Raw genomic sequence first — 16356 nt, 5'->3', positions numbered from 1 at the left:
AGTTTAAAGATCTTGTAATTTGTTTTTTATTTTCTGTAATTTAGTGTTTGTTTTTTTGTAATTTAGCTAATTGTTTTGAATTTAGTTAATTGTATTTAATGTAGGGAATGTATTTAATTGTAGGGTAGTGTTAGGTGTTAGTGTAACTTAGGTTAGGTTTTATTTTACAGGTAAATTTGTATTTATTTTAGCTAGGTAGTTATTAAATAGTTAATAACTATGTAATAACTATTCTACCTAGTTAAAATAAATACAAACTTGCATGTAAAATAAAAATAAAACCTAAGCTAGCTACAATGTAACTATTAGTTATATTGTAGCTAGCTTAGGGTTTATTTTACAGGTATTTAGTTTTAAATAGGAATTATTTAGTTATTAATAGTAAATTTTATCTAGATTTATTTTAATTATATTTAAGTTGGGGGGTGTTAGACTTAGATTTAGGGGTTAATAAACTTAATATAGTGGCGGTGATGTTAGGGACAGCAGATTAGAGGTTATTACTGACTTTAGAATGCGGTACGAATCTTGACGGGGTAGGGTGTACCGCTCACGTTTTGGCCTTCCAGGACAAGCTCGTATAACCAGGCACTATGGAAGTCCCATAGAAAAAAGACTATACGCAATTTGCGTAAGTTGATTTGCGGTAAGGCCAAAAAAGTGTGCGGTGCCCCTAAACCTGCAAGACTCGAAATACCAGCGATAGTAAAAAAGCAGCGTTATGAGGCTTAACGCTGCTTTTTTACTCATAACGCAAGACTCGTAATATAGCCGTTAATGTTTAATAAAGTATATTTTCTACATTTTTCAAAACAAGCTCTTTACTTATTTTTTATAATATAATAATTTTTTTCTTAATATGTTTATAATTTAAAATTTCAAGAAATGTAGATAATTTACTATTAAAAATAAAATAATAAATAATACACGTGTAAAGAAACATTTATTTTTTATTAGATTTAAAATAGTAAAAAAATAGTCACTTATTTAAAAGGGACATGGAACACAATTTTTTTCTTTTATGATTCAGATAGAGAATACAATTTTTAAAAAATTTCCAATTTATTTATATTATCAAATTTGCTCTATTCTCTTTAATTCTTTGTTGAAGGGATATCTAGGTAGGCAGCGTTCACGTGTCTGCTGCATTACATGACAGGAAATAGTGCTGCCATCTAGTGCTCTTGCTGATGTATAACATTGTTGTAAAACTACTGCCATCTAGTACTCTTGCTAATGTATAACATTGTTGTAAAACTGCTGCCATCTAGTGCTCTTGCTAATGTATAACATTATTATAAAACTGCTGCCATCTAGTGCACTTGCTAATGTATAACATTATTATAAAACTACTGCCATCTAGTGCTCTTGCTACTGTATAACATTGTTATAAAACTGCTTCCATCTAGTGCTCTTGCTAATGTATAACATTGTTATAAAACTGCTGCCATCTAGTGCTCTTGCTAATGTATAACATTGTTATAAAACTGCTGCCATCTAGCGCTCTTGCTAATGTATAACATTATAGCAAAAATGCTGCCATCTAGCGCTCTTGCTAATGTATAACATTATTATAAAACTACTGCCATCTAGTGCTCTTGCTAATGTATAACATTGTTATAAAACTGCTGCCATCCAGTTCTCTTGCTAATGTATAACATTATTATAAAACTACTGCCATCTAGTGCTCTTGCTAATGTATAACATTGTTATAAAACTGCTGCCATCTAGTGCTCTTGCTAATGTATAACATTGTTATAAAACTGCTGCTATCTAGTGCTCTTGCTAATGTATAACATTGTTATAAAACTGCTTCCATCTAGTGCTCTTGCTAATGTACAACATTGTTATAAAACTGCTGCCATCTAGTGCTCTTGCTAATGTATAACATTGTTATAAAACTGCTGCCATCTAGCGCTCTTGCTAATGTATAACATTATAGCAAAACTGCTGCCATCTAGCGCTCTTGCTAATGTATAATATTATAGAACTGCTGCCATCTAGTGCTCTTGCTAATGTATAACATTGTTATAAAACTGCTGCCATCTAGTGCTCTTGCTAATGTATAACATTGTTATAAAACTGCTGCCATCTAGCGCTCTTGCTAATGTATAACATTGTTATAAAACTGCTGCCATCTAGTGCTCCTGCTAATGTATAACATTGTTGTAAAACTGCTGCCATATACTGCTGCAGACACATGTACACTCCTGAGCTTACCATCCTGCTTTCCAACATAGGATAACAAGAAAACAATTAAATTAGAATTTAATTAGAAAGTTGATTACATTTCTATGTTCTATCTGAATCATGAAAGAAACATTTTGGGTTCTACGTCCCTTTAAAGGGGTGATAAACAGGAACTGTTAGACATAATGATTTATTTAAGGCAAAAATTAGTCTTACAATAATATACAGATGTGGTTTTTAGAACTATATTATGGTAATATAAATTGATAAATCGTATATATATATATATATATATATATATATATATATATATATATATATATATATATAAAAAAGTCTGATATATACTTTCATTATTTATTTTGTCCCCTTTTCCTGTAATTGCATTATGAAATTGTGAGTTGTTCAGTTCCTGTTAGAAGTGAAAGTGCAGAACACTGTTATATTCTAAACAGCCTTTGGCTGCACACTCTAGTGATCTATTTATAACGTCTCTAATTGGCCACAGCAGAGAAGGTAACCTAAGTTACAAGATGGCAGCTCCCATTGTTTTATAGACACTAATACTTAACACTTATTTTGTCACTATTTAACCAGCTAATCAAACTTTATGTTATTCTCAGACTAATCTTTATTTGTATGCATCATTCTATCTAGCGTTTATTTAGGGCTAGATTACAAGTGAAGCGCTAATTTATCGCATGCCCACAAATGGCCAAATATACCCGGCGCGCTATTTCTGCAGGCGGCAGGAGTGAGACCGGTGCACTATTTCTGCAGGCGGCAGGAGTGAGACCGGTGCACTATTTCTGCAGGCGGCAGGAGTGAGACCTGTGCACTATTTCTGCAGGCGGCAGGAGTGAGACCGGCGCGCTATTTCTGCAGGCGGCAGGAGTGAGACCAGCACGCTATTTCTGCAGACGGCAGGAGTAAGACAGGCGCCCTATTTCTGTAGGCGGCAGGAGTGAGACCAGTACGCTATTTCTGCAGACGGCAGGAGTAAGACAGGCGTGCTATTTCTGCAGGCGGCAGGAGTGAGACCAGCACGCTATTTCTGCAGGCGGCAGGAGTAAGACAGGCGCGCTATTTCTGTAGGCGGCAGGAGTGAGACCAGTACGCTATTTCTGCATACAGCAGGAGTAAGACAGGCGTGCTATTTCTGCATGCGGCAGGAGTGAGACCGGCGCGCTATTTCTGCAGGCGGCAGGAGTGAGACCGTTGCGCTATTTCTGCAGGCGGCAGGAGTGAGACCAGCGCGCTATTTCTGAAGGTGGCAGGAGTGAGACCGGCGCGCTATTTCTGCATGCGGCAGGAGTGAGATCAGTGCGCTATTTCTGCATGCGGCAGGAGTGAGACCGACGCGCTATTTCTGCATGCGGCAGGAGTGAGACCGGCGCGCTATTTCTGAATGCAGCAGGAGTGAGAATGGCGTACTATTTCTGCAGGCGGCAGGAGTGAGACCGGTGCACTATTTCTGCAGGCGGCAGGAGTGAGACCGGCGCGCTATTTCTGCATGCGGCAGGAGTGAGACCAGCATGCTATTTCTGAAGGCGGCAGGAGTGAGACCGGTGCGCTATTTCTGTATGCGGCAGGAGTGAGACCGGTGCGCTATTTCTGAAGGCGGCAGGAGTGAGACTGGCGCGCTATTTCTGCAGGCGGCAGGAGTGAGACCACCACGCTATTTCTGCAGGCGGCAGGAGTGAGACTGGCACGCTATTTCTGCATGCAGCAGGAATCAGGCAGTGCAGACATAATGGAGGACACCCCAGGCTAGCGATCACAGGGACAGGGTGTCAGTTTCGGTGCCTCCATTCATGAGATACACACTGCTGTGATTGTATAATTAAATGCAGCCTATATACTAGCATGGTGCAGTGCATGCTGGTATCAGGCTCAGTGGCTCAGTCCAGTAATTGCCTAAAAAAGGTGAACTATGGTCATGTGATCACTGTAACAGCCAGTCAGTGATTGTTAACATTAACTTGTCTTGGCCCCTCCCCTTCAGTCCCAGTGAACACAGTGAGAGTGGTTTATTTAATAAAGTTTTTTTTATCATTCTAATTAAAGTGTTTTTAAAGGGACAGTAAAGACCAAAATAAACTTTTGTGATTCAGATAGAGAATGTAATTTTAAACAACTTTATTTACTTTTATCATCAATTTTGCTTTGTTCTCTTGGTATTATTTGAAAGCTAAACCTAGGTAGGCTCATATGTCAATTTCTAAGCCCTTGAAGGCCGCCTCTTATCTCAGTGCATCTGATAGTTCTTCACAGCTAGTGGGTGTTAGTTCATGTGTGCCATACAGATAACACTGTGCTCATGCACATGAAGTTACCTAGGAGTCAGCACTGATTGGCTAAAATGCAAGTCTGTAAAAAGCACTGAGATAAGAAGCAGTCTGCAGAGGTTTAGATACAAAATAATCACAGAGGTAAAAAGTGTATTTATAGAACGTGTTGGTTATGCAAAACTGGGGAATGGGTAATAAAGGGATTATCTATCTTTTTAAACAATAAATATTCTGGTGTTGTCTGTCCCTTTAAAGGGATGTGGAATCCAAAAATGTCTTTCCTGATTCAGACAGAGAATAATATTTAATAAAAAAAATGACTTCTATTACCATATTTGCTCTGTTCCCGTGATATTCTGTGTTGAAGAGATACCTAGGTAGCATCTGTAGCACTATATGGCAGTTCCAATCAGCCAATAGAATGCTAGCTCAATCCTACTGGCTGATTGGATCAGCCAATAGGATTGAAGTTCAATCCTTTTGGCTGATTGCACCAGCCAATAGGATTTTTTTCAACCTTAATTCCGATTGGCTGATAGAATTCTATCAGCCAATCAGAATCTAAGGGACGCCATCTTGGATGACGTCACTTAAAGAGATATTCATTCTGGAAGAAGACTTCGTTGGAAGAGGATGCTCCGCATTGGATGTCTTGAAGATGGAGCCGCTCTGCGTCGGAAGAATGAAGATAGAAAATGCCATCTGGATGAAGACTTCTGCCTGTCTGGAGGACCACTTCTGCCCGTCTGGAGGACCACTTCTGCCGGCTTCGTTGAGGACATCTTGCCGCTTGGATGAAGACTTCTCCCGGTAAGTGAATCTTCGGGGGTTAGTGTTAAGATTTTTTAAGGGTGTATTGGGTGGGTTTTATTTTTAGGTTAGGGCTTTGGGCAGCAATAGAGCTAAATGCCCTTTTAAGGGCAATGCCCATGCAAATGCCTTTTTCAGGGCAATGGGGAGCTTAGGTATTTTTAGTTGGGGTTTTATTTGGGGGGTTTGGTTGTGTGGGTGGTGGATTTTACTGTTGTGAGGTATTTGTATTTTTTATTTACAGGTAAAAGAGCTGATTTCTTTGGGGCAATGCCCCGCAAAAGGCCCTTTTAAGGGCTATTGATAGTTTAGTTTAGGCTAGGTTTTTTATTTTATTTTGGGGGGGCTTTTTTATTTTGATAGGGCTATTAGATTAGGTCTAATTAGTTTAAAGATCTTGTAATTAGTTTTTTATTTTCTGTAATGTAGTGTGTTTTTTTTTTGTAATTTAGCTAATTGTATTTAATTTATTTAATTGTATTTCATTTAGGTAATTTATTTAATTGTAGTGTAGTGTTAGTGAAACATAGGTTAGGTTTTATTTATTAAATTTGTATTTATTTTAGCTAGGTGGTTATTAAATAGTTAATAACTATTTAATAACTATCGTACCTAGTTAAAATAAATACAAAGTTGCCTGTAAAATAAAAATAAACCCTAAGCTAGCTACAATGTAACTATTAGTTATATTGTAGCTAGCTTAGGGTTTATTTTATAGGTAAGTATTTAGTTTTAAATAGGAATAATTTAGGTAATGATAGGAATTTTATTTAGATTTATTTAAATTATATTTAAGTTAGGGGGTGTTAGGGTTAGACTTAGGTTTAGGGGTTAATAAATTTAGAATAGTGGCAGCGACGTTGGGGGCGGCAGATTAGGGGTTAATAAATATAATGTAGGTGTCTGCGATGTTAGGGGCAGCAGATTAGGGGTTAATAAATATAATATAGGTGTCTGCGATGTTGGGGGCAGCAGATTAGGGTTTAAGAAGTATAATGTAGGTGTCGGCGATGTCAGGGCGGAAGATTAGGGGTTAATAAATGTAAGATTAGTGGTGTTTAGACTCGGGATTCATGTTAGGGTGTTAGGTGTAAACATAACTTTTATTTCCCCATAGGAATCAATGGGGATGCGTTACTGAGCTTTACGCTGCTTTTTTACAGGCGTTGCACTTTTTCTCAGCCGGCTCTCCCCATTGATGTCTATGGGGAAATCGTGCACGAGCACGTACAACCAGCTCACCGCTCACTTAAGCAGCTCTGGTATGGAGTGCAGTGTGGAGCACAATTTTGATCTACGCTCACTTCTTGTCTGTTAACGCCGGGTTTGTAAAAACCTGTAATACCAGCGCTGCAGGGAAGTGAGCGGTGAGAATAAAATGCACGTTAGCACTGCACCCCTCATAACACAAGACTTGTAATCAAGGCGATTGATATTAGAAGTAAATTAAAAAGTTACTTAAAATCTCTGCTCTTTCTGATTCATGAAAGAAATGTTTGGGTTTTCTATCCCTTTACGTATAAAGTGTCCTCTAGATAAATACGCTGAGGGGTCTTATTCTACATATATACACTTTTGTGCAGCAGGTTCAAGTGACCGCTATTTAACCAATAATCCCATCAGTATTTGGCCTATATTAACTATAAATGACATATGGGGTAGCCCTAAAATCAGGATCACATGGAGGTATTTGTCTTTAGCTACACTAGTTTTGTACAAATGCATTCAATTCCTATTTAGTTATTTTATAAACCCATAGAGGCTATTACTAGAAGGGCCTGTTTGTCTGTAATAAATCAAATGCATTGGTCGCACTTCACAGGAAAGCGGATGATTATTCTAAAACCAATTGCCTGGAAACAGGAACAACCTCAGTCCTTAAGGGAATAAAAAGCAATAAAATAATTACCGGACGTTGAGACCAGGTTGCTCCCAGGGCTTGGCTCAGCTGACACATTGGTCTCGTCGGTAGAGCTATCTCCTGCTCTATCTGGATCCGCAGGGGAGGGCTTCCTACGCCGAAATAAGAAAGCTGAACGCCCATCTTGAAGAGAAGGGATATCCAAACCAAGAAGTCTGATAAAAGCCCTCTCGTAGGACTGGAACACCGGAGCCACACGGGGTCTACCCCTACCACCACCGCGCCCACGCCGAGCGCCAGGTCTAGCGCCTAAGAGAGCCACTTTTCTTATGACTTTAGTCTTGATGTCGGAGACCCTTTTCTTGCACTGGGCTTCAGTTCGGCCTGTGGTAGACACAGCATTAACCGCTGCTGTTATTGTCAACCACAGACTCTCCCTTAGTTCCGCGCTAGTCGCCCTCCGCAGATCACCAAATAGAGCAGGGTAGTTTTGCTCCAAGGAGAAAATAAGCGCCTCATTCTCTGCTGGTGAAAAACGCTGCCCCAACATTTTACCTGAAAACAAAAATATGAATAAAAGCTTCATAGATTAAGAATATATAAAATAACTCATTGTGTAGTTCATTTACAAATCTAGACAAGTCAGAAGGCTTGCTTTTGCCAGAAAACCTCTGGATACACTGCTTCCAATGCAGCAAAGGGTTCTGGGTAAAATATGCAACTTACTTTTTATTTTTTACTTCAGTCAGCTTTTATGCAGACTCCCTTTACGCCATAGCATCGACGTATACTCAGCTTTTAAGCTTAGCTAGGGTCATTGCAGTGATTCAGACCATCCCAGAACATATCTTACCCAGAATCCTTTACTGCATTAGAAACAGTGTATCCTGAGGTTATCTGGGAAAAGCCGGCCTCCTGGCTTGTTTAGATTTGTTAAATGGACTTCAGTTACTTTCTTTATATTTTGTGCTTAGTGGAGAATTTTAAAATCACTTTTAACCTCACCATAGTTTTAAAAGTTGTTGTATTTCGCCCAGAAATGAACTTTACTCAGCAGTGATTCAACCTACTCCCAGCTGATGAGCGGAAACAAACACGAAACAGCTGTCCTGGGATGGTCTGAAATGCTGTACTAACCCGAGCTAAGCTTATAAGCTGTGTATACAGCGATGCTATGGCGAAAAGTTAGTCTGCGTAAAAGCAGGCTGAAGTCATTGTGAACCTCATTTGCACGTCTTACCCAGAATCCTATGCTGCATTGGAAACAATCACAGAGATTACGAGTTTTGCGGTAACAGGGGTGCGTTGCTAACGAGCATTTTTTTTTCACCACTCACTTAAGACAACGCTGGTATTACAGGTCTTTTTAAACCGGGCGTTAGCCGCAAAAAGGTGAGCGTAGAGCAAAATTTAGCTCCACATCTCACCTCAATACCAGCGTTGCTTACGGTAGCGGTGAGCAGGTAAAACGTGCTCGTGCACGATTTCCCCATAGGAATCAATGGGGCAGAATCGGCTGAAAAAAACCTAACACCTGCAAAAAAGCAGTGTTCTGCTTCTAACGCAGCCACATTGATTCCTATGGGGAAATAAAAGTTATGTCTACACCTAACACCCTAACATGAACCCCGAATCTAAACACCCCTAATCTTACACTTATTAACCCCTAATCTGCCGCCCCCGACATCGCAGACACCTGCATAATATTATTAACCCCTAATCTGCCGCTACGGACACTGCAGCCACCTACATTATCCCTATGAACCCCTAATCTGCTGCCCCCAACATCGCCGAACCCTACATTATATTTATTAACCCCTAATCTGCCGCCCCCAATGTCCCTGCAACCTACCTACAATTATTAACCCCTAATCTGACGCCCCCAACGTTGATGCAACTATATTAAATGTATTGACCCCTAAACCTAAGTCTAACCCTAACCCCCCTAACTTAAATATAATTTAAATAAAACGAAATAAAATTACTACAATTAAATAAATTAATCCTATTTAAAACTAAATACTTACCTTTAAAATAAACCCTAAGCTAGATACAATATAACTAATAGTTACATTTGTATCTATCTTAGGGTTTATATTTATTTTACAGGCAACTTTGTATTTATTTTAACTAGGTATATAGTTATTGAATAGTTATTAACTATATAATAAATACCTAGTTAAAATAAAGACAAATATACCTGTAAAATAAATCCTAACCTAAATTTCAATTACACCTAACCCTACACTATCATTAATTACCTAAACTAACTACAATTAAATACAATTAAATTAAATAAACTAAAGTACAAAAAACACTAAATTACAGAAAATAAAAAAATAATTGCAATAATTTTAAACTAATTACACCTAATCTAATCCCCCTAAAAAAATAAAAAAGCCCCCCAAAATAATAAAATTCCCTACCCTATACTAAATTACAAATAGCCCTTAAAAGCTCTTTTACCTGTAAAAAAAATATACAATACCCCCCCAACATTAAAACCCACCACCCACACACCCAACCCTACTCTAAAACCCACCCAATCCCCCCTTAATAAAACCTAACACTACCCCCATGAAGATCACCCTACCGTGAGCCGTCTTCACCCAGCCGGGCACAAGTGGTCCTCCAGAGGGGCAGCAGTCTTCATCCGATCCGGGCAGAAGAGGACCTCCAGACGGGCAGAAGTATTCATCCAGGCGGCATCTTCTATCTTCATCCATCCGGAGCGGAGCGGGTCCATCTTGAAGCCAGCCGACGCGGAGCATCCTCTTCTTCCGACAACTCCAAACGAATGAAGGTTCCTTTAAATGACGTCATCCAAGATGGCATCCCTTCAATTCCGATTGGCTGATAGAATTCTATCAGCCAATCAGAATTAAGGTAGGAAAAATCCTATTGGCTGATGCAATCAGCCAATAGAATTGAGCTTGCATTCTATTGGCTGATTGGAACAGCCAATAGAATGTAAGCTCAATCCTAGGATCAGCCAATAGGATTGAAGTTCAATCCTATTGGCTGATCCAATCAGCCAATAGGATTTTTCCTACCTTAATTCCGATTGGCTGATAGAATGGACCCGCTCCGCATGGATGAAGATAAAAGATGCCGCCTGGATGAAGACTTCTACCAGTCTGGAGGTCCTCTTCTGCCGGATCGGATGAAGACTTCTGGCCGTCTGGAGGACCACTTCTGCCCGGTTGGGTGAGGACGTCTCAAGGTAGGGTGATCTTCAAGGGGGTAGTGTTTTATTAAGGGAGAATTGGGTGGGTTTTAGAGTAGGGTTGGGTGTGTGGGTGGTGGGTTTTAATGTTGGGGGGGTATTGTATTTTTTTTACAGGTAAAAGAGCTGATTACTTTGGGGCAATGCCCTGCAAAAAGCCCTTTTAAGGGCTATTTGTAATTTAGTATAGGGTAAGGAATTTTATTATTTTGGGGGGCTTTTTTATTTTATTAGGGGAATTAGATTAGGTGTAATTAGTTTAAAATTCTTGTAATTATATTTTTATTTTCTGTAATTTAGTGTTGTTTTTTTGTACTTTAGTTTATATAATTTAATTGTATTTAATTGTAGTTAGTTTAGGTAATTAATTTAATGATAGTGTAGTGTTAGGTGTAATTGTAATTTAGGTTAGGAATTATTTTACAGGTATATTTGTCTTTATTTTAACTAGGTAGTTATTATATAGTTAATAACTATTTAATAACTATTATACCTAGTTAAAATAAATACAAAGTTGCCTGTAAAATAAATATAAACCCTAAGATAGATACAATGTAACTATTAGTTATATTGTAGCTAGCTTAGGGTTTATTTTACAGGTAAGTATTTAGTTTTAAATAGGATTAATTTATTTAATTTTAGTAATTTTATTTCGTTTTATATAATTATATTTTAGTTGTGGGGGGTAGGGTTAGGGGTTCATACATTTAATATAGTAGCGGCAACATTGGGGGTGGCAGATTAGGGGTTAATAAATGTAGGTAGGTGGCGGCGATGTTAGGGACGGCAGATTAGGGGTTAATAAAATGTAACTAGTTTTTGCGAAGTGGGAGTGCGGTGGTTTAGCGGTTAATATATTTATTAAAGTGGTGGTGATGTCCGGTCGGCAGATTAGGGGTTAAAAACTTTATTTAAGTGTTTCCGATGTGGGGGGGGGGGGGGGCTCGGTTTAGGGGTTAATAGGTAGTTTATGGGTGTTAGTGTACTTTTTATCACTTTAGTTAAGAGTTTTATGTTACAGCGTTAGCCCATAAAACTCTTAACTACTGACTTTTAAATGCGGTAGGAGTCTTGACAGGAGAGGGTCTACCGCTCACTTCTTCCAAGACTCATAATACCGGCATTAGGAAGTCCCATTGAAAAGATAGGATACGCAATTTACGTAAGGGGATTTGTGGTAAGCTCGAGTCGCGGAAGAAAAGCGAGCGGTACACTTGTACCTGCAAGACTCGTAATACCAGCGGGCGTTAAAAAGCAGCGTTGGGACCTCTCAACGCTGCTTTTTAAGGCTAACGCCAGACTCGTAATCTAGCCGAATGTATTTAGATGTTTTCTGTGGGAAAAACAAGCCATTTGGCCTGTCTAGATGTGTAAATGAACTACACAATGAGTTATTTTCTCTACATTTTGTGCTTAGTGGGGGATTTTAAACTTTTCACCTCCCCATAATTTAAAGAGTTGTTGATTATAGATACATAGATAGATAGATAGATAGATAGATAGGTAGATAGATAGAGTGTGTGTGGTTATGTGACTGACAGAATGGCTGCAGGACAGGGATCTGATCTGATGTGTGTATGTGACTGACAGAGGGGCTGCAGGACAGGGGTCTGATCTGAATGTATGTGACTGACAGAGGGGTTGCAGGACCAGGGGTCTGATCTGATGTGTGTATGTGACAGAGAGGGGCTGCAGGGGGGTCTGATCTGATGGGTGTATGTGACTGAGACAGGGACTGCAGGACCAGGGGTCTGATCTGATGTGTGTATGTGACTGACAGAGGGGCTGCAGGACCAGGGGTCTGATCTTATGAGTGTATGTGACTGATATAGGGGCTACAGCACCAGGGGTATGATCTGATGTGTGTATGTGACTGCTAGAGGGGCTGCAGGACCAGGGGTCTGATCTGATGTGTGTATGTGACTGAAAGAGGGGCTGCATGACTAGGGGTCTGATTTGATGTGTGCATGTAACTGATAGAGGGGCTGCAGGACCAGGGGTCGGATCTGATGTGTGTATGTGACAGAGAGTGGCTGCAGGACCAGGGGTCTGATCTGATGTGTGTATGTGACTGATAGAGGGGCTGCAGGACCAAGGGTATGATCTGATGTGTGTATGTGACTGAGACAGGGACTGCAGGATCAGGGGTCTGATCTGATGTGTGTATGTGACTGAAAGAGGGGCTGCAGGACCAGGGGTCTGATCTGATGTCTGTATGTGACTGACAGAGGGGCTGCAGGACCTGGGATCTGATCTGATTGTATGTGACTGACAGAGGGGCTGCAGGACCAGGGGTGTGATCTGATGTCTGTATGTGACTGACAGAGGGGTTGCAAGACAGAGGTGTGATCTGATGTGTGCATGTGACTGATAGAGGGGCTGCAGGACTAGGGGTCTGATCTGATGTGTGTATGTGACTGAGACAGGGACTGCAGGATCAGGGGTCTGATCTGATGTGTGTATGTGACTGACAGAGGGGCTGCAGGACCAGGGGTCTGATCTGATGTGTGTATGTGACTGACAGAGGGGCTGCAGGACCAGGGGTCTGATCTGATGTCTGTATGTGACTGACAGAGGGGCTGCAGGACCTGGGATCTGATCTGATTGTATGTGACTGACAGAGGGGCTGCAGGACCAGGGGTGTGATCTGATTGTATGTGACTGACAGAGGGGCTGCAGGACCAGGGGTGTGATCTGATGTCTGTATGTGACTGACAGAGGGGTTGCAAGACAGAGGTGTGATCTGATGTGTGCATGTGACTGATAGAGGGGCTGCAGGACTAGGGGTCTGATCTGATGTGTGTATGTGACTGAGACAGGGACTGCAGGATCAGGGGTCTGATCTGATGTGTGTATGTGACTGACAGAGGGGCTGCAGGACCAGGGGTCTGATCTGATGTGTGTATGTGACTGATATAGGGGCTGCAGGACCAGGGGTCTGATCTGATGTGTGTATGTAACTGATAGAGGGGCTGTAGGATAGAGGTGTGATCTGATGTGTGCATGTGACTGATAGAGGGGCTGCAGGACTAGGGGTCTGATCTGATGTGTGTATGTGACTGAGACAGGGACTGCAGGATCAGGGGTCTGATCTGATGTGTGTATGTGACTGACAGAGGGGCTGCAGGACCAGGGGTCTGATCTGATTGTATGTGACTGACAGAGGGGCTGCAGGACCAGGGGTCTGATCTGATGTGTGTATGTGACTGATATAGGGGCTGCAGGACCAGGGGTATGATCTGATGTGTGTATGTGAGTGCTAAAGGGGCTGCAGGACCAGGGGTCTGATCTGATGTGTGTATGTGACTGATAGAGGGGCTGCAGGACCAGGGGTATGATCTGATGTGTGTATGTGACTGCTAGAGGGGCTGCAGGACCAGGGGTCGGATCTGATGTGTGTATGCGACAGAGAGTGGCTGCAGGACCAGGGGTCTGATTTGATTGTATGTGACGGAGAGAGTGGCTACAGGACCTGGGGTCTAATCTGATTGTATGTGACTGACAGAGGGGCTGCAGGACCAGGGGTGTGATCTGATGTCTGTATGTAACTGATAGAGGGGCTGTAGGATAGAGGTGTGATCTGATGTGTGCATGTGACTGATAGAGGGGCTGCAGGACTAGGGGTCTGATCTGATGTGTGTATGTGACTGAGACAGGGACTGCAGGATCAGGGGTCTGATCTGATGTGTGTATGTTACTGACAGAGGGGCTGCAGGACCAGGGGTCTGATCTGATGTGTGTATGTGACTGATAGAGGGGCTACAGCACCAGGGGTATGATCTGATGTGTGTATGTGACTGCTAGAGGGGCTGCAGGACCAGGGGTCGGATCTGATGTGTGTATGCGACAGAGAGTGGCTGCAGGACCAGGGGTCTGATCTGATTGTATGTGACTGACAGAGGGGCTGCAGGACCAGGGGTCTGATCTGATGTGTGTATGTGACTGATATAGGGGCTGCAGGACCAGGGGTATGATCTGATGTGTGTATGTGAGTGCTAAAGGGGCTGCAGGACCAGGGGTCTGATCTGATGTGTGTATGTGACTGATAGAGGGGCTGCAGGACCAGGGGTATGATCTGATGTGTGTATGTGACTGCTAGAGGGGCTGCAGGACCAGGGGTCGGATCTGATGTGTGTATGCGACAGAGAGTGGCTGCAGGACCAGGGGTCTGATCTGATTGTATGTGACGGAGAGAGTGGCTACAGGACCTGGGGTCTAATCTGATTGTATGTGACTGACAGAGGGGCTGCAGGACCAGGGGTGTGATCTGATGTGTGTATGTGACTGACAGAGGGGCTGCTGGAAAAGGGGTCTGATCTGATTGTATGTGACTGACAGAAGGGCTGCAGGACCAGGGGTGTGATCTGATGTGTGTATGTGACTGATAGAGGGGCTGCAGGACCAGGGGTCTGATCTGATTGTATGTGACTGACAGAGGGGCTGCAGGACCAGGGGTGTGATCTGATGTCTGTATGTGACTGATAGAGGGGCTGCAGGACCAGGGGTCTGATCTGATGTCAGTATATGACTGACAGAGGGGCTGCAGGACCAGGGGTCTGATCTGATGTGTGCATGTGACTGACAGAGGGGCTGCAGGACCAGGGGTCTGATCTGATGTGAGTATGTGACTGATAGAGGGGCTGCAGGACCAGGGGTCTGATCTGATGTGTGCATGTGACTGACAGAGGGGCTGCAGGACCAGGGGTCTGATCTGATGTGAGTATGTGACTGATAGAGGGGCTGCAGGACCAGGGGTCTGATCTGATGTCTGTATGTGACTGATAGAGGGGCTGCAGGACCAGAGGTCTGATCTGATGTGTGTATGTGACTGACAGAGGGGCTGCAGGGCCAGGGGTCTGATCTAATTTATGTGACTGACAGAAGGGGCGCAGGACCAGGGGTCTGATCTGATGTGTGTATGTGACTGATAGAGGGGCTGCAGGGCCAGGGGTCTGATCTGATGTGTGCATGTGACTGATAGAGGGGCTGCAGGGCCAGGAGTCTGATATGATGTGATATGTGACTGATAGAGAGGCTGCTGGACCAAGCGTGTGATCTGATGTGAGTATGTGACTGATAGAGGGGCTGCAGGACCAGGGGTGTGATCTGATGTGTGTATGTGAAGATAAAGGGGCTGCACAACCAGGGGTGTGATCTGATGTATGTGACTGATAGAGGGGCTGCAGGACCAGGGGTAGGATCTGATGTGTGTTTGCGACTGATAGAGGGGCTGCAGGACAAGGGGTCTGATCTGATGTGTGTATGTGACTGACAGAGGGGCTGCAGCACCAGGGGTGTGATCAGATGTCTGTATGTGACTGACAGAGGGGCTGCAGGACCAAGGGTCTGATCTGATGTCTGTATGTGACTGACAGAGGGGCTGCATGACCAGGGTATGATCTGATGTGTGTATGTGACTGACAGAGGGGCTGTATGACCAGGGATCTGATCTGATGTGTGTATGTGACTGACAGATGGGCTGCAGGACTAGGTGTCTGATCTGATGTGTATATGTGACTGACAGAGGGGCTACAGGATCAGGGGTCTGATCTGATGTGTGTATGTGACAGAGAGGGGCTGCAGGACAGAGGTGTGATCTGATGTGTGTATGTGACTGACAGAGGGGCTGCAGGACCAGGGGTGTGATCTGATGTGTGTGTGTGACTGATATAGGGGCTGCAGGACCAGGGGTCTGATCTGATGTGAGTATGTGACTAACAGAGGGGCTGCAGGACCAGGGGTCTGATCTGATGTGTGTATGTGACTGAGACAGGGACTGCAGGAACAGGGGTGTGATCTGATGTGTGTATGTGACTGAAGAAGGGGCTGCAGGAGCAGGGGTCTGATATGATGTGATATGTGACTAACAGAGGGGCTGCAGGACCAGAGGTCTGATTTGATTGTATGTGACTGACAGAGGGGCTGTATGACCAGGGATCTGATCTGATGTGTGTATGTAACTGATAGAGGGGCTGCAG

At 42.7% G+C, this 16356-nt stretch overlaps 1 protein-coding gene across 1 annotated transcript in view; it reads right to left on the bottom strand.

The window, feature by feature from the left end:
• The window catches only part of LOC128666736 (myb-related transcription factor, partner of profilin-like), a 93784-nt gene that overhangs the window by 52945 nt on the left and 24483 nt on the right, over positions 1 to 16356 (bottom strand). The window contains exon 4 of the mRNA XM_053721490.1: positions 7201 to 7707. Coding sequence (XP_053577465.1) covers positions 7201 to 7707 — 507 coding nt within the window. The remainder of the gene's footprint in view (positions 1 to 7200; positions 7708 to 16356) is intronic.

The sequence above is a fragment of the Bombina bombina genome, chromosome 7 (assembly GCF_027579735.1).
Source record: "Bombina bombina isolate aBomBom1 chromosome 7, aBomBom1.pri, whole genome shotgun sequence".
Taxonomy (NCBI): Eukaryota; Metazoa; Chordata; class Amphibia; order Anura; family Bombinatoridae; genus Bombina; species Bombina bombina.
Note: the sequence above shows the minus strand (reverse complement) of the source record. Positions and strands in the feature narration are given on the sequence as shown.